Raw genomic sequence first — 21719 nt, 5'->3', positions numbered from 1 at the left:
GGCTGCTTGGAGAGCCCTTCCCCACAATACCCAGCCCCACAGGACACTAGTGGGCACATCCATGGAAGGCAGTATACTCTCTGTTTCCTCCTCTCTTCTTCTTCTCTCTCTCCTTCCTCTCTTCTTCTCTCTCTCCTTCCTCTCTTCTCTCTCTCCTTCATCTCCTCTCTCTCCTTCCTTTCTTCTTCTCTCTCCTGTTCCATCTGTGATAGATCACTCTCCCAAATGTTCACCAGGTCGCCATGGAAACACTCTGGCCGTGCTGAGAATATCTATTAACACACTCATCATGACATGACTACCCCACTCTCTTTCATTTTTACTCTTTCTTTCTCATCTCTCTCTCCGTTTTTCTCACTCCCTTCCTCTCATCCTCTTTCTTGTCCTCTCTCGCTCTGCTCTTCTGTCTCTCCCTCTCTCTCCGTGTTCACTCTCTCTACATTAATTTTACGCTTCTCCTTGTCCATCATGCGGAGTATCAGCAACCCTCCTCTCATGGACACCTCCCCCCTCCTCAACCATCCTCTTCATCACATATCCCATTTAAACATCTCTTCAGATTCCTTTTTTCTCTTTTTGTCCTGCAGCATCCCTCCATCTCGTCCCCCAGCCTCGGAATGGCTCTGGCTGACAGGTCACAGAGGAACACAACACAAACACTATACATTTGAAATAGAGAATGCATCCTAAATGGCAGCATATTCCCTATATAGTGCACTTCTTTTCACCAGAGCCCTATGGGCCCTGGTCAAAAGTAGTGGACTTTATATAAAATAGGGTGCCATTTGAGAGACATCAAGAGTGCTGCTCTCTGAACAGTGCAGACCCAGTGTAAGCAGCCATCCTACCCTTCTTCCCCCAGTGCCCCCCTCTATTCTCCTGCTTGGTATTCAGGTGTGGTGCTGGAGGTGCAGTCTGGTAGAGTGCAGTATGGAAATGGAACTACATTAGCTCTCCATCATTAGACATTCATCTCTAAGCAAACACACCGAGCCAGACTGGACTGTCTGTCTGAGGGGACAGAGAGACAGAACACGACTGCACACTGGAGGTGTGTGTGTGTGTTTGGGACAAAATTGTGTGTGTGTGCGTGCGAGTGTGTGTTTTAAGTGAATGTGTATGTGTACGCGCGCACGGATGGGAAATATCTTATATTGTTGTTAAGACCAATTACATGGAAGCCCAGACTGAGTCTAACCTGAAACTCTGCAGTAGCAGCAATGCATTGTGTATAACCTGAGGTATTCCTATTGCAAAAGCATCAGATGTTGGTTTTGTGGGTAGCCTCTCAATATAACATTCTTGACATAGGGATACTCAATCCTACTCATCGTTGCCTGGTGCATGGTGAGTAATACTGTATATAGACAAGTGTATTGAGATGGATATGCTTTCAAGGGCCTTCAGCTGCTCTAATGTTAAAGCTGGACTGACAACGTGAGAGACAGAGATAAAGAAGGCGATAGAGAGAGAAAAAGAGAGTGTGAGAGAAAGAGAGAGATAACGAGAGCGAGAGAAAGATAAAGAGAGAGGTCGTGTGTGTGTGAACAGACGTCTACACCCCAGGCTACCCTCAGTAGGTCTCACATTGTGCCTGTAATCTGCTTAACTAGCTCTCTGCTCTACACATTCTCCCTTGCAGATGGTGCTCACACACTTCACCCAGAAACTACACACACTGCACCCAGAAACTACACACACTGTATGTGTCCACAATCAAACCCAGAGAGCAGGAACACAATACAGATACAATGTACTGTAAATAACACCTGGTGAAAGAATGGTTGAATAGCAGGCACTGTATACACATAAATGCCCTCACAAACTGGATACGTGAGTGTGTGTACAGGCCTAAAGTTGTATGTATATGTTCAACAGTTATACTCACTAGGCCTTTATCCCAAATGAAATGGCACCCTATTCCCTGAGGTCCCTGATCAAAAGTAGTACACTATATAAGAAATAGGATGCCATTTGGGACTCAACCTGGTAGAATAAACAAGCAAACCAACTAACTTTGTGTACATACTGCTTCAAAAACACACTGCCAGTCAGCCATGGACCCTGACCCACTTTTACAGTGAGAGAGAGAGTGTGTTAGAGTTTCTGAGTGTCTTGCTGCTCAGTGTTCGGGCTCTCAGGGTCATTGTGTTCTCGACCGAGGGAACAGGTCTTTGTGGAAGCCTGGTACATTGTCACAAAGCCAGTTGGAACAACGCTGTCACTGTCATCACAGAAACCACCATGAACTATCTCTCCCATCCAAACCCCAGGCTTCTCTCTCGTTCTCTCTCTCTCTCTCCAGGGCCAACATTCTCCCTCCGCTTTGGGCTTTAATGAGCCTATTCAGAGCCATGTGTTCTATTCAGACAGCTCCCCCCCATCTTTCTCTCTCTGTCTCTCTCCATCTCTGTTTCTCTCACGCTGTCTCTCTCTCTCTCTCCATCTCTCTCTCTCTCTCTCTCTCTCTCTCTCCCACTCTCTCTCTTTCTCTTTCTCTCTTTCTCTCTCTCTCTTTCTCTCTCTCTCTCCATCTCACTCTCTCTTTCTTTCTCTCTCTCTCTCTCTCCTGTCAATAGAAAGCAGAGAGCATGTACGCCAATGTGGGCGCCTCCAAGTTGAATAGCCGTGAAAGGTTTATATTCATGATTCAGGGGCATGACGTTAACATTTACTATTCAAGTGCATGTTGACATTTTTGTTCTCATATTGCAGTTGGAAACCTTCAATAATAGCTCATGATTCAGTTATCAAATGTGGAAATTTTTTATTTAGCTATTATATTTTGAGGCAGAGGGTTTATTTATCTCGTACTCCATACAGGCCAATGAAAGGCTGGTGTATGTTTGCTGCTGGCTCCACCCAACATCTAATCAAGTATTGTTCTCTCTCTCTTCTCTCTACTGTTCTATCCATCTCTCTCTCCTCCTAGGTGAGCTAGTCCTACCCCTCCCAGCCACGCCCGGCATCTTCTCCCCGTCTCTCTCTTCGTCCGCCTCATCCATCTCTTCCCCCGGCATTCTCCGCCATGGCACTCCTCTCCACCTCTCTCTCTGCCTCTCTCCCCTTCCTTCTCTTTCTCCTCCTCCCCCTTCCTTCGCCCTGCATCCTGGAGTCTCTACGAGGAGGAGGAGAGGAAGAGAACCGCTCCATCTCCACCATGTCCTATCCCTCCATGTCTCCGGAGTTTTGGAGCAACAGCAGTACGGGGCTGGGCGGCAGTTCAAAGTGCTCGCAGCCGGTGGTGTGCAGGCCGGGCACCATGCTGCCTGTGTGGAAGCCCCTGAGCCCCGGGCTGGGCGACCAGGTGGCCAGGGCTGTGGTCTACTTCACCTGCCTCATGTACATGTTCCTGGGAGTGTCCATCATCGCAGACCGCTTCATGGCCTCTATCGAGGTCATAACCTCACAGGTTGGTGCTGTGTGACAGATTGATCCATATGATAGTTGTTAAAGCATTGTACTAGGGATGTCGTCTCATTCACCACATAATGAAAATGGCATAGAAATAGAATGAAGAGATGATATTTTTCCAGAGAGAGCTTTCCCACTCTTAGACCCAGTGGTTGGCTCTCCTCTCTCACCTCTCCCTAGACTACATTAACTGTCACTCAAACACAGTGAACATCGAAACACTCTATAATAAAGGCATTGTAAAACTCGCCTCCGCAGGGGTGATAGACATAACAGTTTTTATCTCCAAGAATGCCGCCTTACTTCTCGGTGTTACCACAGACAGCTCAAATGAACGTGTTATTTGGATGTTTGGGTTTTCACATTTCTTGTAGTGACTGACTTTGGGGCCATATGGAATTCCAATATTTCAATATTTCTCTGCTGACTCAATAAACTGAAATAGATTCTACCCTTGGGTTGGAACCGGTTCAGAGAACCGAACCGGAAACCGGAAAAAAATGAACATTTTCAAGAAACAGAACCGGGAATGAAAGTGATACAGTTCCGCAGCAGAACCATTATTTTAAAAGCATGGGAACTGGTTAATTAATAGAGTTATTTTATGTTCTGTTTTTCTAGTCCCACAAAAAGACGCAACAAAGCAGCTATGCAAAGCACTCACTCTGTCACTCAGAAACTGTGTCCAGTGTCTGCCTGCAAGCTGAAAATCTTTGCCAGTGTGTGTGGGTGTAAGCTACCTGCGCTTCCCCCTCCGAAGCATAGGCTACTGTAGCCTACCGACGTTACAAGCGTGATTCAGAAGATAGGGAGAGAGCGTGTGGACGACGGAGAGAAACAACATGGTGCAGTTTGAGGCCATGTGGCGGAGAGTGATGCGGGGGCTGGGGATGTGATCAGGTGGTTCTGGGTGTGTGTTATGTAGTTGAGGGTTGTGTGATGTCGTTTGTATGTTTTGTATTGTTCATTTTTTTAAGAAGATAGGGGGAGTTTTTTTATTAGAGAATAATAGATTTTCAATGCTAGTTAAAAAAGGAACAGAAAGGAGCGATATAAACAGGTCGTTTTTTAAGTTCGAACCGGTTCAGAACTTTATTTAGCTGGTCGGAACAGTGGAGCGAGATGAAAAATATGGTGGTTCTGTTCAGAACCAAACGATTGGAAAATAATATGAGACTTAGTGTATTGAATTATTGGTTCCATCTGATTTAAAGCTTCAGATAATTGGTCCAGACTCTTTGACATTGTTATAAATTGTATTTCTCTGCTGACAAGAGATGGTGTTTTCAACAAACTGAAATAGATTCTAGCCCTGGAATCGATTCAATAATCAATTACCCGGGCTGAAAAATATTTTTTTCATAAGTCATTAATCCATTTCAGTTCATTGTTGGGCCATCGAACACCATTGTGAATTTATTAGTTACAGTTGAAGTCGGAAGTTTACATACACTTAGGTTGGAGTCATTAAAACTCGTTTTTCAACCACTCCACAAATTTCTTGTTAAACTATAGTTTTGGCAAGTCGGTTAGGACATCTACTTTGTGCGTGACACAAGTCATTTTCCCAACAATTGTTTACAGACAGATTATTTCACTTATAATTCACTGTATCACAATTCCAGTGGGTCAGAAGTTTACATACACTAAGTTGACTGTGCCTTTAAACAGCTTTGAAAATTCCAGAAAATTATTTTATGGCTTTAGAAGCTTCTGATGGGCTAATTGACATCATTTGAGTCAATTGGAGGTGTACTGGTGGATGTATTTCAAGGCCTACCTTTAAACTCAGTGCCTCTTTGCTTGACATCATGGGAAAATCAAAAGAAATCAGCCAAGACCTCATAAAATAATTGTAGACCTCCACAAGTCTGGTTCATCCTTGGGAGCAATTTCCAAACGCCTGAAGGTACTACGTTCATCTGTACAAACAATAGTACGCAACAACAGCGTTGTCACAAGGACCTTGTGAAGATGCTGGAGGAAACGGGTACAAAAGTATCTATATCCACAGTAAAACGAGTCCTATATCGACATAACCTGAAAGGCCGCTCAGCAAGGAAGAAGCCACTGCTCCAAAACCGCCATAAAAAAGCCAGACTACGGTTTGCAACTGCACATGGGGTCAAAGATTGTACTTTTTGGAGAAATGTCCTCTGGTCTGATGAAACAAAGATATAGAACTGTTTGGCCATAATGACCATCGTTATGTTTGGAGGAAAAAGGGAGAGGCTTGCAAGCCGAAGAACACCATCCCAACCGTGAAGCAAGGGGTGGCAGCATCATGTTGTGGGGGTGCTTTGCTGCAGGAGGGACTGGTGCACTTCACAAAATAGATGGCATCATGAGGTAGGAAAATGATGTGGATATATTGAGGCAACATCTCAAGACATCAGTCAGGAACTTAAAGCTTGGTCGCAAATGTGTCTTCCAAATGGACAATGACCCCAAGCATATTTCCAAAGTTGTGGCAAAATGGCTTAAGGACAAGAAAGTCGAGGTATTGGAGTGGCCATCACAAAGCCCTGACCTCAATCCTGTAGAAAATCTGTGGGCAGAACTGAAAAAGCGTGTGTGAGCAAGGAGGCCTACAAACCTGACTCAGTTACACCAGCTCTGTCAGGAGGAATGGGCCAAAATTCACCCAACTTATTGTGGGAAGCTTGTGGAAGACTACCCGAAACGTTTGACCCAAGTTCAACAATTTAAAGGCAATGCTACCAAATACTAATTGAGTGTATGTAAACTTCTGACCCACTGGGAATGTGATGAAAGAAATAAAAGCTGAAATAAATCATTCTCTCTACATTTCACATTCTTAAAATAAAGTGATGATCCTAACTGACCTAAAACAGGGAATTGTTACTAGGACTAAATGTCAGGATTTGTGAACAACTGAGTTTAGATGTATTTGGCTAAGGTGTATGTAAACTTCCGACTTCAACTGTATCTGTTTGTAATATTGTCCTCTTTATAGCCAACCATGCGTTCAACATCATTGTTCATGATTGGAATAGCATAGATTTCTCCCTTTTACAATTTTCTCTCTGACCGAGCAAATTACACACAATTGTTTTCATAAGTTCATAATGCAAGCATCTACTAGGATAGTAATTACCAGAAGTGCATCCATTATGAAGGATTCAGGCCACCCCAGTGGCCTAATTGGAGTGTATTATATTGTATTATAACAGGGAGGATTTTCCAGTGTATGTCCTGAGGTTGTGCAAGCCTAAGCACACTATGAGATTGTCTGGATCTTATGCTGGCGGCAAGGAGCACAGGTCTGGCTCTCTCTGGCAAGGAGCACAGGTCTGGCTCTCTCTGGCAAGGAGCACAGGTCTGGCTCTCTCTGGCAAGGAGCACAGGTCTGGCTCTCTCTGGCAAGGAGCACAGGTCTGGCTCTCTCTGGCAAGGAGCACAGGTCTGGCTCTCTCTGGCAAGGAGCACAGGTCTGGCTCTCTCTGGCAAGGAGCACAGGCCTGGCTCTCTCTGGCAAGGAGCACAGGCCTGGCTCTCTCTGGCAAGGAGCACAGGCCCTCTCAGTAATACATTTCAACTCTGTATCTGACATGGAACAGGTGTCTTCTGTTTTTTAAGCACATAACCATGTGTGTGAGGTGTATACTTTTGTTTCAAGTAGATTTGTTTAAGACTACCAAGAAACACTCTGTGTGACCCTGATTTAACCCACTTCAGTAAAATGAACCAACCCTACATCTCAAGTCACTGTAAATGTAAAGGAACCTGCAAGTCAGAATTTCATAGGACAGTGTATACCATGTGTATCCCATGCATACAACTAATAAAACCTGATACTTAAGTCTCCATAGCCCGTCATCCATCACTTCTCCATTCACTAGATCACTAGGGTAGGTAACATCTCCACCCCGCTGATCCTCAACACTGGGGCCCCACAAGGGTGCGTTCTCAGCCCTCTCCTGTACTCCCTGTTCACCCACGACTGCGTGGCCATGTACGCCTCCAACTCAATCATTAAGTTTGCAGACGACACTACAGTGGTAGGCTTGATTACCAACAACGACGAGACGGCCTACATGGAGGAGGTGACGGCCCTCCAAGTGTGGTGTCAGGAAAATAACCCCACACTCAATGTCAACAAAACTAAGGAGATAATCGTGGACTTCAGGAAACAGCAGAGGGAGCACCCCCTTATCCCCATCGACGGGACAGTAGTGGAGAGGGTAGAAAGTTTTAAGTTCCTCGGCGTACACATCACGGACAAACTGAAATGGTCCAACCACACAGACAGCGTGGTGAAGAAGGCTGAAGAAATTTGTCTTGTCACCAAAAACACTCACAAACTTTTACAGATGTACAATCGAGAGCATCCTGTCGGGCTGTATCACCGCCTGGTACGGCAACTGCTCCGCCCTCAACCGCAAGGCTCTCCAGAGGGTAGTGAGGTCTGCACAACACATCACCGGGGGCAAACTACCTGCCCTCCAGGACACCTACACAACCCGATGTCACAGGAAGGCCAAAAATATCCTCAAGGACAACAACCACCCGAGCCACTGCCTGTTCACCCCGCTATCATCCAGAAGGCGAGGTCAGTACAGGTGCATCAAAGCGGGGACCGAGAGACTGAAAAACAGCTTCTATCTCAAGGCCATCAGACTGTTAAACAGCCATCACTAACATTGAGTGGCTGCCAACATACTGACTCAACTCCAGCCACTGGAAAAATGTATGTAATAAGTGTATCACTAGCCACTTTAAACAATGCCACTTCATATAATGTTTACATACCCTACATTACTCATCTCATATGTATATACTGTACTCTGTACCATCTACTGCATCTTGCAATCTTGATGTAATGTATCACTAGCCACTTTAAACAATGCCACTTTATATAATGTTTACATACCCTACATTACTCATATCATATGTATATACTGTACTCTATACCATCCACTGCATCTTGCCTATGCCGTTCTATACCATCACTCATTAATATATTTTTTTATGTACATATTCTTATTAATTCCTTTACACTTGTGTGTGTATAAGGTAATTGTTGTGAAATTGTTAGGTTAGATTACTCGTTAGATATTACTGCATTGTCGGAACTAGAAGCACAAGCATTTCGCTACACTCGCATTAACATCTATTAACCATGTGTCAGGGACACGGCAGTCAGGGACACGTCCTCCCTCATGGTAGGATACTGAAAATACCATCCGTCATGCTTATATGTGGAGAAGAAGGAAATCTGTAGGCTCCCACTACTCACCATCTCAGGCCTATGAGCAGTTGTTTTTTACAGTAACTGTCTAAATGAGATGAAGATATGTATGAGTCTGGTGGCGAGATACTGGAGTGTGATGGGGGGAATACAGTGATGACCAGTGTGTGTGACCCCTCTCTGTCTGTCCTGTAGGAGAAGGAGGTGACCATCACCATGCCAAGCGGAGAGACGTCTGTGGCTACTGTACGTATCTGGAACGAGACTGTGTCCAACCTGACTCTGATGGCTCTAGGCTCCTCCGCCCCAGAGATCCTGCTGTCTGTCATAGAGGTTGGTTTCACATCATAAAGACTCGCCCGACCACAACTCATAAGTGGGTGTCACATCATGAACACCCCCCCCCCCCCCCCAGCGACATATCAGCAGCAGGTTATTATCCTGGAATGAAGCTGAAAATGACACAATGAAATGGATATCTACTTTAAACTTATTGTCAAATCTTACAAATATAACATTTACGTACAATTTGTACATGGCCTTTTTGATATATACTGCACTAAAAGGTCTCAAAGTTTTTCTCTCCTCTGTCTCCCGGTGTTAGGTGTGTGGGCATGGGTTTGAGGCGGGTGAGCTGGGCCCTGGTACCATTGTGGGCAGCGCCGCCTTCAACATGTTTGTGATCATCGCCATCTGTGTGTGGGTCATCCCTGAAGGAGAGACCAGGAAGATCAAACACCTGCGTGTGTTCTTCATCACAGCCTTCTGGAGTATCTTCGCCTATATCTGGCTCTTCCTCATCCTCTCTGTCATCTCACCCGGAGTAGTGGAGGTACACTTTTGTGTGTGTGTGTGTGTGTGTGTGTGTGTATAAAACAATGAATCCCCTTTCAGTTTGGATGTATGTCTTGTAATGGTCCCGTGTGTGTGTGTAGGTGTGGGAGGCTCTGGTCACCCTGCTCTACTTCCCAGTGTGTGTGATCCTGGCCTGGATCGCCGACCGACGCCTGCTCTTCTACAAGTACATGGCCAAGCGTTACCGCGCCGACAAGCACGGCATCGTCGTGGAGACGGAGGGGGACACAACCCCGAAAGGCTTCGAGATGATTATGGACGGAAAGTTCCCACCTAGGGGAGGGGCGGTGGGAATGATGCCCAGTGAGAACTGCCAGGATGGGGCCAACAATGCGGCGGGCACCGTGGCCTACCTACCCAACTCCAACAGCACCATGGTGACCGTAGAGAATACCAAGGAGCTGGACGAGAGCCGCAAGGAGGTGAGAGAGTTCTGCTGTTAGAGGGATTAAAGAGAGAGAGGTGTACAGTAGGGAGGGGGAGAGAGAGAGGTGTACGGTAGGGAGGGGGGGGAGAGAGAGAGGTGTAGGGAGGGGGAGAGAGAGAGAGGTGTAGGGAGGGGGAGAGAGAGAGAGGTGTAGGGAGGGGGGGGAGAGAGGTGTACAGTAGGGAGGGGGGGAGAGGTGTACAGTAGGGAGGGGGGAGAGAGAGAGGTGTACGGTAGGGAGGGGGGGGAGAGAGAGAGGTGTAGGGAGGGGGGGAGAGAGAGAGGTGTAGGGAGGGGGGGAGAGAGAGAGGTGTAGGGAGGGGGGGGAGAGAGGTGTACAGTAGGGAGGGGGGAGAGAGAGAGGGGGGGGGAGAGAGAGAGGTGTACGGTAGGGAGGGGGGGGGGGGGAGAGAGAGAGGTGTAGGGAGGGGGGGAGAGAGAGAGGTGTAGGGAGGGGAGGGAGAGAGGTGTACAGTAGGGAGGGGGGAGAGAGAGAGGTGTACAGTAGGGAGGGGGGAGAGAGAGAGGTGTACAGTAGGGAGGGGGGAGAGAGGTGTACAGTAGGGAGGGGGAGAGAGGTGTACAGTAGGGAGGGGGAGAGAGGTGTACAGTAGGGAGGGGGGAGAGAGAGAGGTGTACAGTAGGGAGGGGGGAGAGAGAGAGGTGTACAGTAGGGAGGGGGGAGAGAGAGAGGTGTACAGTAGGGAGGGGGGAGAGGTGTACAGTAGGGAGAGAGAGAGGTGTACAGTAGGGAGAGAGAGAGGTGTACAGTAGGGAGAGAGAGAGAGGTGTACAGTAGGGAGAGAGAGAGAGGTGTACAGTAGGGAGAGAGAGAGAGGTGTACAGTAGGGAGAGAGAGAGAGGTGTACAGTAGGGAGAGAGAGAGAGGTGTACAGTAGGGAGAGAGAGAGAGGTGTACAGTAGGGAGAGGGAGAGAGGTGTACAGTAGGGAGAGGGAGAGAGGTGTACAGTAGGGAGAGGGAGAGAGGTGTACAGTAGGGAGAGGGAGAGGTGTACAGTAGGGAGAGGGAGAGGTGTACAGTAGGGAGAGGGAGAGAGGTGTACAGTAGGGAGAGGGAGAGAGGTGTACAGTAGGGAGAGGGAGAGAGGTGTACAGTAGGGAGAGGGAGAGAGGTGTACAGTAGGGAGAGGGAGAGAGGTGTACAGTAGGGAGAGGGAGAGAGGTGTACAGTAGGGAGAGGGAGAGAGGTGTACAGTAGGGAGAGGGAGAGAGGTGTACAGTAGGGAGAGGGAGAGAGGTGTACAGTAGGGAGAGGGAGAGAGGTGTACAGTAGGGAGAGGGAGAGAGGTGTACAGTAGGGAGAGGGAGAGAGGTGTACAGTAGGGAGAGGGAGAGAGGTGTACAGTAGGGAGAGGGAGAGAGGTGTACAGTAGGGAGAGGGAGAGAGGTGTACAGTAGGGAGAGGGAGAGAGGTGTACAGTAGGGAGAGGGAGAGAGGTGTACAGTAGGGAGAGGGAGAGAGGTGTACAGTAGGGAGAGGGAGAGAGGTGTACAGTAGGGAGAGGGAGAGAGGTGTACAGTAGGGAGAGGGAGAGAGGTGTACAGTAGGGAGAGGGAGAGAGGTGTACAGTAGGGAGAGGGAGAGAGGTGTACAGTAGGGAGAGGGAGAGAGGTGTACAGTAGGGAGAGGGAGAGAGGTGTACAGTAGGGAGAGGGAGAGAGGTGTACAGTAGGGAGAGGGAGAGAGGTGTACAGTAGGGAGAGGGAGAGAGGTGTACAGTAGGGAGAGGGAGAGAGGTGTACAGTAGGGAGAGGGAGAGAGGTGTACAGTAGGGAGAGGGAGAGAGGTGTACAGTAGGGAGAGGGAGAGAGGTGTACAGTAGGGAGAGGGAGAGAGGTGTACAGTAGGGAGAGGGAGAGAGGTGTACAGTAGGGAGAGGGAGAGAGGTGTACAGTAGGGAGAGGGAGAGAGGTGTACAGTAGGGAGAGGGAGAGAGGTGTACAGTAGGGAGAGGGAGAGAGGTGTACAGTAGGGAGAGGGAGAGAGGTGTACAGTAGGGAGGGAGAGAGGTGTACAGTAGGGAGGGAGAGAGGTGTACAGTAGGGAGGGAGAGAGGTGTACAGGAGGGGGGGGAGAGGTGTACAGTAGGGAGGGGGAGAGAGGTGTACAGTAGGGAGGGGGAGAGAGGTGTACAGTAGGGAGGGGGAGAGAGGTGTACAGTAGGGAGGGGGAGAGAGGTGTACAGTAGGGAGGGGGAGAGAGGTGTACAGTAGGGAGGGGGAGAGAGGTGTACAGTAGGGAGGGGGAGAGAGGTGTACAGTAGGGAGGGGGAGAGAGGTGTACAGTAGGGAGGGGGAGAGAGGTGTACAGTAGGGAGGGGGAGAGAGGTGTACAGTAGGGAGGGGGAGAGAGGTGTACAGTAGGGAGGGGGAGAGAGAGGTGTACAGTAGGGAGGGAGGGGGAGAGAGAGGTGTACAGTAGGGAGGGAGGGGGAGAGAGAGGTGTACAGTAGGGAGGGGGAGGGAGAGAGAGGTGTACAGTAGGGAGGGGGAGGGAGAGGTGTACAGTAGGGAGGGAGAGAGAGAGAGGTGTACAGTAGGGAGGGGGAGAGAGAGAGGTGTACAGTAGGGAGGGGGAGAGAGAGAGGTGTACAGTAGGGAGGGGGAGAGAGAGAGAGGTGTACAGTAGGGAGGGGGAGAGAGAGAGAGAGGTGTACAGTGGGGAGGGAGAGAGAGGTGTACAGTGGGGAGGGAGAGAGAGGTGTACAGTAGGGAGGGAGAGAGAGGTGTACAGTAGGGAGAGAGAGAGAGGTGTACAGTAGGGAGGGGGGAGAGAGAGAGAGGTGTACAGTGGGGAGGGGGAGAGAGAGAGTTGTACAGTAGGGAGGGGGAGAGAGAGAGGTGTACAGTAGGGAGGGGGAGAGAGAGAGAGGTGTACAGTAGGGAGGGGGAGAGAGAGAGAGAGGTGTACAGTGGGGAGGGAGAGAGAGGTGTACAGTGGGGAGGGAGAGAGAGGTGTACAGTAGGGAGAGAGAGAGAGGTGTACAGTAGGGGGAGAGAGAGAGAGGTGTACAGTAGGGGGAGAGAGAGAGAGGTGTACAGTGGGGAGGGGGAGAGAGAGAGAGGTGTACAGTGGGGAGAGGGAGAGAGAGAGAGAGGTGTACAGTGGGGAGGGGGAGAGAGAGAGAGGTGTACAGTGGGGAGGGGGAGAGAGAGAGAGGTGTACAGTGGGGAGAGAGAGAGAGGTGTACAGTGGGGGGAGAGAGAGAGGTGTACAGTAGGGAGAGAGAGAGAGGTGTACAGTAGGGAGAGAGAGAGAGGTGTACAGTAGGGAGGGGGGGAGCGAGAGGTGTACAGTAGGGGGGGGAGAGAGAGAGTTGTAGGGAGGGGGGGGGGGTGAGGTGTACAGTAGGGAGGGGGAGAGAGAGAGAGGTGTACAGTAGGGAGGGGGAGAGGGAGAGAGGTGTACAGTAGGGAGGGGGAGAGAGAGAGAGGTGTACAGTAGGGAGGGGGGGGGGGGGAGGTGTACAGTAGGGAGGGGGAGAGAGAGAGAGAGGTGTACAGTAGGGAGGGAGAGAGAGAGAGGTGTACAGTAGGGAGGGGGAGAGAGAGAGAGAGGTGTACAGTAGGGAGGGGGAGAGAGAGAGAGAGGTGTACAGTAGGGAGGGGGAGAGAGAGAGAGAGGTGTACAGTAGGGAGGGGGAGAGAGAGAGAGGTGTACAGTAGGGAGAGAGAGAGAGAGAGAGGTGTACAGTAGGGAGGGGGAGAGAGAGAGAGGTGTACAGTAGGGAGGGGGAGAGAGAGAGAGAGGTGTACAGTAGGGAGGGGGAGAGAGAGAGAGAGGTGTACAGTAGGGAGGGGGGGCGAGAAAGGTGTACAGTAGGGAGGGGGGGAGAGAGGTGTACAGTAGGGAGGGGGAGAGAGAGAGAGATACACAGGTACGAGAGGGAGGGAGGGAGAGAGAGAGGGATGAAGAGTTATAGAGGATATACTCATCCCATTAATGTACACCCACATAGCCCCTCTCAGGAATAGATAGGGCTAGAGAGAGATGGAGAGATGAAGAGGATACACCCACTCAGCCAATTAATGAACACCCACCTCAACCACACATACAAACACACTCACGCAAAGGAGACTATTAAGAGCTATAAACGTTCTGAACCTACAAGAGTTACAAACCTTCTCTCTATGTCGAGGCTGTGTGTGTGTGTCTGTGTCCCTCTTTTTCACCCTCTGTTCCTCTGCCCCCAGGTGATCCGCATTCTGAAGCAGCTGAAACAGAAGTTTCCGGACAAGGAGCTGGATCAGCTGGTAGATCTAGCCAACTACTACGCCCTCCTCCATCAGCAGAAGAGCCGCGCCTTCTACCGCATCCAGGCTACGCGCATGATGACCGGCGCCGGCAACGTGCTCAAGAGGCACGCCGCCGACCACTCCCGCCGCGCCGCCGCCGTGGACGAGGAAGTGGTCTGCGAGGACGACGACCTGGCTGAGTGCAGCCGCCTGGCGTTCGAGAGCACCCACAGCCAGTGTATGGAGAACTGCGGCGTACTGAGGCTGGCTGTGGTGTGTCAAGGGGGCCTGGGGGAGAGCACCTTCTACGTGGACTACCGGACCGAGGACGGCTCGGCCAACGCCGGGTCTGACTACGAGTACAGCGAGGGAACGCTGGTGTTCAAACCCGGAGAGACCCGCAAGGAGATCAAGGTGAGGGGTCAGTGGAAGGGAAGGAAAGGAAACAGTAAAGTACAGTTATAATCAATTATACTAAGAAGCATTGCACCACTGTGCTGCCTAGCAGATCCCCAGCTAGGTCGTTAGACCTGCTTGTCGTGGGCAGATCAAGACGTCACGTAATGGAAGGAGCAGAAAACAGCCGTAGAAACCGATTACCCTCTGAATTAGCGCCTGCCAGAGTCCTCTCTGTCCCTGATCAACTGTCTCATATTGTCTTAGAGGAGCCAGTAGAACTGGAGAGTCTTCCGGAAGCTAGAGCACATTAAAGTCTGCCTCATGGTCCTGACTGACAGTGAATACGACTTCATCTGAGTGGGAGAGGGGAGAGACGGTAAAAAAAGGAGGAAGTGGGCTTTGAAGTATTTTGTCCTTGGAGATGATGTTTCTCTCTTTGAACTTGTCGTAGTTTTCATGTCATTTCATGTTCACGCTTAGACAGAGGACAAAGAGAATGTGTATTTCTGGATAGCAGGAGGGGTGTTGAGGAAAGGGAGAAAACAAGGAATGTGAAGAGAGAGAGAGCGAGTTAGGAAACAACTCAATTGTGTTATTTCATAACAGTAGCTAGTCAACCATTAGACATGAATGAGTGACTACAACAATCAATCCCTTAGTGTCCCATATCTTTGACCATCAGTGCGGTTGATTTGATGCGTGTCTCTCAAGCGTTTGTGGTCTATAACAGCTGTCACATTCTGTCTTCAAACAACAGTGTTTCTCTCATCCTTTTTAAGACTAGCACTTCCTCCAACCACGAGTGAGTACACAATAGTTTAAAAAATATATATGTAAAAAAATATATGTATTGCGTGTATCTACCGACGGCCTGTACAGGTCCGGAAAGATACATCCGTTGTTTTGTTATTTTAGTTTTACTCTGCCTGCAAACACGCTGGATGATTCAGAATCCATTGAAGAGTTTGAACGATTTATTAACGAGAGATACTTACGAACTCAAAGAAACATGTCGCTGGTTTCTGAGGATTCAAGCGTTGTTAAGGACAACCAACCAACCCAATCAACAAAACAAACCTAAGCCAAGTTGGCCAATAGGTATCAACGATGGAACCAAACCATCCCCTAGTAAGAGGGCGTGAGTGGTGAGAGCTTTACTGATATGGATGTTGACTTGTTCAAATCCATCAATGAAAGGCTTGCCAAACTTGATATCTTGGATATATTACGAGAGGACATCAATGCATTATGTGCCAGTCTAAAATTCAGCCAATATCAGATTGATGATCTAAGGAAAGAGAACAAGGAGCTGAAAAGTACTGTAGACTCTATTCATGGCAAGGTGGAGGTGGTGCAAAGGGAGAACAAACAACGTAAATAAACCTTGCTTGATTTACGGTGTCGATCAATGCGGGACAATCTAATATTTTCAGGGATACCGGAGAATGACAACAGCAGAAGCTGTGAGGACACTGTCCGAGACTTTGTCAACTCAACTGAAATAGAAAATCTGTGGGCAGAACTGAAAAAGCGTGTGTGAGCAAGGAGGCCTACAAACCTGACTCAGTTACACCAGCTCTGTCAGGAGGAATGGGCCAAAATTCACCCAACTTATTGTGGGAAGCTTGTGGAAGACTACCCGAAACGCTTGACCCAAGTTCAACAATTTAATGGCAATGCTACCAAATACTAATTGAGTGTATGTAAACTTCTGACCCACTGGGAATGTGATGAAAGAAATAAAAGCTGAAATAAATCATTCTCTCTACTATTATTCTGACATTTCACATTCTTAAAATAAAGTGGTGATCCTAACTGACCTAAGACAGGGAATTTTTACTAGGATTAAATGTATTTGGCTAAGGTGTATGTAAACTTCCGACTTCAACTGTAAATTCAAACAATACTTTAAAACCATTTAAATATAATACATAGGAAAGTTGTGCAGGACTATGGTAGATGAAGAATCAATCTTTATTTTCAGACTGTTAGAGTATTTATCTGGTCAATATGTCAGTGTATTATGTCTGTTTGTAACAGTGTGTTTATGTGTGAAAATGTGATCGTATTATAAATTGTATTTTAATGTTTAAGGACTCTTGGAAGATTAGTCCAAATGAGGACTAAAAGAGATCCTAATAAAATAAAATCAAAATACATTTTTCATCACCCCTCCTCCCTCCATCCTACACCTTTCCCAGGTCGGCATCATCGATGATGACATCTTCGAGGAGGACGAGCACTTTTTCGTGCGGCTGCTCAACTTGCGCATCGGTGACGCCGAGGGGATGTTCGAGAGTGATGAGCCAGGTGCGAGACCCAAGGGTCGCCTGGTGGAGCCACTGGTCGCCACGGTGACCATCCTGGACGACGACCATGCTGGATTCTTCACATTCCGTAATCGGCTGGTGCGCATCAGCGAGAGCGTTGGCACCATGGAGATCTCAGTGGTGCGGAACTCGGGCGCCCGCGGCACGGTGATCCTGCCCTATCACACGGAGGAGGGCACGGCGAAGGGGGGCGGCGTGGACTACGAGGACACCCAGGGAGAGCTGGAGTTCTCCAATGACCAGACAACGTGAGTACTGATGGATGGACATCCACCCTCCATATTTTCTGCTTCTGAAGTTTGTAATTTCCACTTAGAAATTTCAGACTAGATTTTTCCCCAAGAAATATTGATCAGTAACTACAAAGATGTTCATTTGATTATAATCCACATATTAATGTTCCTGTTGCTGCAGGATTGTTTTCCTGCTGTAGCAAAATGGCTCGGGGGGGGGTACGGTGGAACCTATGGGTTAGATCAAGAGAGGCTAAGGTTGTCCAGTAGTAGGTACAGTAAATAACCTACAGTAGGTAGTACAGTAAAGGACCTACAGTAGGTAGTACAGTAAAGGACCTACAGTAGGTAGAATCACAGGATGGAAGGAGCAGTGGATGAGGGATGGAGCAGTGGATGAGGGATGGAGCAGTGGATGAGGGATGGAGCAGTGGATGAGGGATGGAGCAGTGGATGAGGGATGGAGCAGTGGATGAGGGATGGAGCAGTGGCTGAGGGATGGAGCAGTGGATGAGGATTGGGTCACAGGGGATGATATACAGCAGGGGTGACGCCCCTCTGTGTTGCAGACCCCTGGGCGTCCCCTCACTGGCTGGTGTGCATGTCTGCATCTGAATTATTCAGCCGTGGAGTGATTAAATATTGATGCGGGTCCTCTGTTGTGATTTAAGTGCAAGCTGTGCCTGTTAATTTGTCTGGGGTGGCACCGGGGAGGAAGCCATCGTTTGTCTGGCTTTGTGCGGCTCCCCTCCCTGCCTGTTGCTTGATGGCTGTACGTGGCGCATGGTTAGCTCATGGATAACTGGGAGGAACGAGAGCCTTGAGGCTCTACATTAAGGACAAGATTGTGTGTGTGTGTGAGGTGAGCTCTCTCTGTAAAGTACAACAAAATCCCTGACTAACCCCTGGGACTACATCCTTCCACTGATCCCTTTAACTGTTGAATAAAGTTAAAGAAGACAGTCTAATCTATTTGTTGATTAATGACCTCTGATACTGTGTGTGTGTGTGTGTGTGTGTGTGTGTGTGTGTGTGTGTGTGTGTGTGTGTGTGTGTGTGTGTGTGTGTGTGTGTGTGTGTGTGTGTGTGTGTGTGCAGTCAGACCCTGCAGGTGAGGATCATTGACGATGAGGAGTATGAGAAAAAGGAGAACTTCTTCATCGTACTAGAGGAACCACGCTGGCTGAAGAGGGGAATCTCAGGTGTGTGTACTTGTAGTTTGTGTGTATGTGTGCTGTGCTGAGAGAGAGAGAGAGAGAGAGAGAGAAAATGTTTTTACTGAACTGAGGCACTTAGAGGAGAGTTCACAATAGCTGTCGTGACATCAGAGCTCTTAGTTGGGAAAATCTCACAAGGCCAGGGAAGTGTAATGATGTGCACTTTGACTTGTCTGGAGTTTGGACTGCTGTACTGACTGTTCTTTCTTCTTTCTTCCAGCCCTTCTGCTCAGCCAAGGTAAGACCATCAGCAACTTGCCTCACACAACCAGCCTAGAAACAGCAGACATAGAACTTTTTATTATCCCTAAAGGCCCAAGGGGGAAATTGGTTTTGGATTAGAATCATCCATAAAAACAACAACAAACATTTCACATGAGTTGGTACACTATATAACAACATCAATTTAAGGGTCTATGAAGAACCATACATGGGATGGCTCTTTGAAGAACCATAACAAAAAAATCCAAAACCGGAAATGTTTTGGGCCTCCAGGAGCAGAATTGAATAGCCCTGCTGTAGAGTTTTAAGCCTTACTTGCGTATTTCCCAGGGTGCCTTTTTCAAGTGAACATTAAAGTTACCAGTACCACCCATGACTGTGTTTGCTAGTGACAGAGACACGGTTGTTGAATTCATCTATTTTCAGTCCTGTGGCCTTCACCAAGTGAGATCCTAAGTGAATATGTTATTAAAATGTCATTCTTTAAGACAAGACAATACAATACATATTTCATGAAGCCTTCTTCTGAGGGCTTAGTTTTACCCTAATCCTGCCTGCAATCACATTATGCTAGTTTACAAAGAGATGTGCAATTCCTATTGGAATTCAGCCAGATTGGGGATATCCAACATTTGGAATTGTATTCACTCAACCTGCATTCAGAATGACTGCCAGTGTTGGGAAGACTGAGATGTGAGACTAACTTAAACAACCATTTCAGTATCGGGTGCAATAAATCCAAGTAACAGATTGGATTAGTTTAGAAAAATGTATGTTATTTATATTTGAGTAGCATAATATTAAAGGTAGACTCAGCACACAAGCAGCACAGCAGATATTGAGTTGAGATGAGTCGCACAGTATCTGTGCACGGGTTCGCTTCATGCTCTTACGACCAAAACAGTGCATAAGTTGAGCTTCAAGCTCTTAGTTGTTGCGGAAATTGACCCACTATGCTGTTTACTTTCTGCATCTACGTCATATCGCTGAGTCTACCTTTAAATTAATTCATCAATATACATGCAAAACATAGAGATTTAAACAAACAATTCTAAAACTCTACTTGCAATAGAGCATGCTGGGAAATATGATAATAAAGGGTGTGGTTTTGGTTCAACTCTGGTTATTAACACTAACTCTGGGGTTATTTTACACCACTGAGTGTTAATTTAACTCTTTAATCAACACTAGTTAACACTGGCCAATTTGCTGTGTGCTATGAAAGGGACACATCTGCAGGCTTCCATACATTTCAAGAGCCTTTTAGAATTCTGAAGAACCGTAGATGCCATGTCAAGAAGCCCACAATTAACTCAAAGGTTCGTTATCGGGCAAGAGTTCTCCAAGGAACCTTAAAAGCTGAGGAAGAACATTTTTAAGAACCTTTATTTTGTTCACACCTCTGTTGCGGTTAGCCACTTAGGGATTAGCACCCAGTGTGGCCTTGGCCACTGTGGCATAATTTATTGATGGAAGTCTATTTACAGTATAAATCCATGATAAGGACATGCTCGCTCCATAAAATGCATCACTCTCACATCGATTTGTATCCATCCCTGGATAAATATTATATGCGTATATATCGCACAACTGGCTTCTCTTGGATAAATATTAGAGTACTGTCCTTCTACAGTAGTCTAACAGTTTCCCATGCCACTCTTTATTCTAATGCACATCTTAAAGAGGTTGAAGAGCCTTACCCAATCAGGGGCAATATTCATAAAGCGTCTCAGAGTAGGAGCGCTGATCTAGCATCAGTTTTGCATTTTAGATCATAATGAAAATGAGATGGACAAGAGATGGGAGGATCTGATCCTAAATCAGCATTCCTACCCTGAGCTGCTTTGTGAATATGGGCCCTAAGATGATGGTGCTGTAATTTACCCACAGTAACCGCAGACCAGCAGTATACTTCATCATCATTAGAGTGTATTTAGTATTAGTATTTAGTATCTGGTGTAACCCTGTTAGAGCAACACGGTGAAGGAGCTGGAGCGTTGAGGGAATACAGTGGGACAGTTGCCATGTGGTGCCTGGCAGCTCTCTAGTCCTTTCATAATTACAGCTTGTGCTTTGAAGGCAGAGGAGAGGAACTAAGAAGAATAATATCTGCCCACTCGCCACGACGACACACAAACAAAGCTTCCCGTGCATCTTCGCGGCTCACCGTCTTTGTCGTCCCTCCAATGAGAGGATGAGTAATTATACGCTATAAGTAGATAGGGATTATGATGCTAAATGGAAGCAGGGAGAATGGGTTTTGCCCAGCTGTTTATAGTGTATTTGAGGTGTTATTTTAGATGGGGCTTTCTGATGACCCTATTGGTCCAGCTCAATTTTATTAACAGTCACTAAATCACACTTTGGGACATTGGTCTTTGCCCACCTCAAGTCAGCATAAATCTACCCTCATTTCAACTCACCTTCCGTCTGTTTCTTCCACAATTTCTTTCTCCAACAAAATGTCTGGCTATCTTTTTGTTGCTACGTCTCCCAGACTGTCCTACTTTCATCTTCTCATGAATATACCCCACTAATCTCTCCTTATCTCCTCTCTTTTTCACTCTTGCTTCCCCATCGCACCCACACATTCACCATCAACCTCTCATCTCTCCTTCTCGCCCTCCCCCACGTCTCCACATACATGGGCTAATGCACATGAGTTATATACTGTATGAGGAGGAAATAATGCTGACTCAAACTCAATTATTCATAGGACACTGGCCTTGAAAGATCTGTTTGTGAGGCATGTTGGCATGTTTGAGTTACAATTTCTCTCTCTCTTCCCTCACCCCCCCCTCTCTCTCCTCCCCCCCCCCCCTCTCTCTCCTCTCCCATTCCCTTCAATTTTCTATCGATCTCATCCCTCCTGTCTTCTATCTCTTAGAGGATCCTGATGGCCAGATGAGTGCAGAGGAGGAGGAGGCGAGGCGCATTGCAGAGATGGGAAAGCCCATCTTGGGGGAGCACAGCCGGCTGGAGGTGGTCATTGAGGAGTCTTATGAGTTCAAGGTATATAGCCCCTCTTCTCCCCTGCTTCACTCGATTGGCCACATCAGCGCTCAGTAAATGTATCGAGCATCACATGGTTGGCGTGCTGATCTACGATCAGTTCCATATAATCTTATTCATTGTTATCTACTAGGCAAACC

General features: G+C 47.6%; 1 protein-coding gene across 8 annotated transcripts in view; it reads left to right on the top strand.

The window, feature by feature from the left end:
* The first annotated feature begins 3142 nt into the window (after window positions 1–3142).
* Window positions 3143–21719, top strand: part of slc8a2b (solute carrier family 8 member 2b) — a 29659-nt gene continuing 11082 nt past the window's right edge. The window contains exons 1-10 of one of the 8 annotated variants that reach the window (XM_038974318.1): window positions 3143–3412; window positions 8822–8959; window positions 9231–9458; window positions 9562–9768; window positions 9880–9903; window positions 14125–14580; window positions 16767–17143; window positions 18227–18330; window positions 18566–18583; window positions 21455–21579. In XM_038974318.1, the coding sequence (XP_038830246.1) occupies window positions 3161–3412; window positions 8822–8959; window positions 9231–9458; window positions 9562–9768; window positions 9880–9903; window positions 14125–14580; window positions 16767–17143; window positions 18227–18330; window positions 18566–18583; window positions 21455–21579 (1929 nt within the window). In that variant the 5' untranslated portion in view covers window positions 3143–3160. Of the gene's footprint in view, window positions 3413–8821; window positions 8960–9230; window positions 9459–9561; window positions 9904–14124; window positions 14581–16766; window positions 17144–18226; window positions 18350–18565; window positions 18584–19024; window positions 19032–19491; window positions 19501–21454; window positions 21580–21719 lie in introns of all 8 variants that reach the window. The other 7 variants (XM_038974319.1, XM_038974316.1, XM_038974317.1 and 4 more) reach the window with 7 other exon arrangements.

Source organism: Salvelinus namaycush, chromosome 34 (genome assembly GCF_016432855.1).
Source record: "Salvelinus namaycush isolate Seneca chromosome 34, SaNama_1.0, whole genome shotgun sequence".
NCBI classification, from domain to species: domain Eukaryota; kingdom Metazoa; phylum Chordata; class Actinopteri; order Salmoniformes; family Salmonidae; genus Salvelinus; species Salvelinus namaycush.
This window is presented reverse-complemented; position numbering and strand designations above follow the sequence as displayed.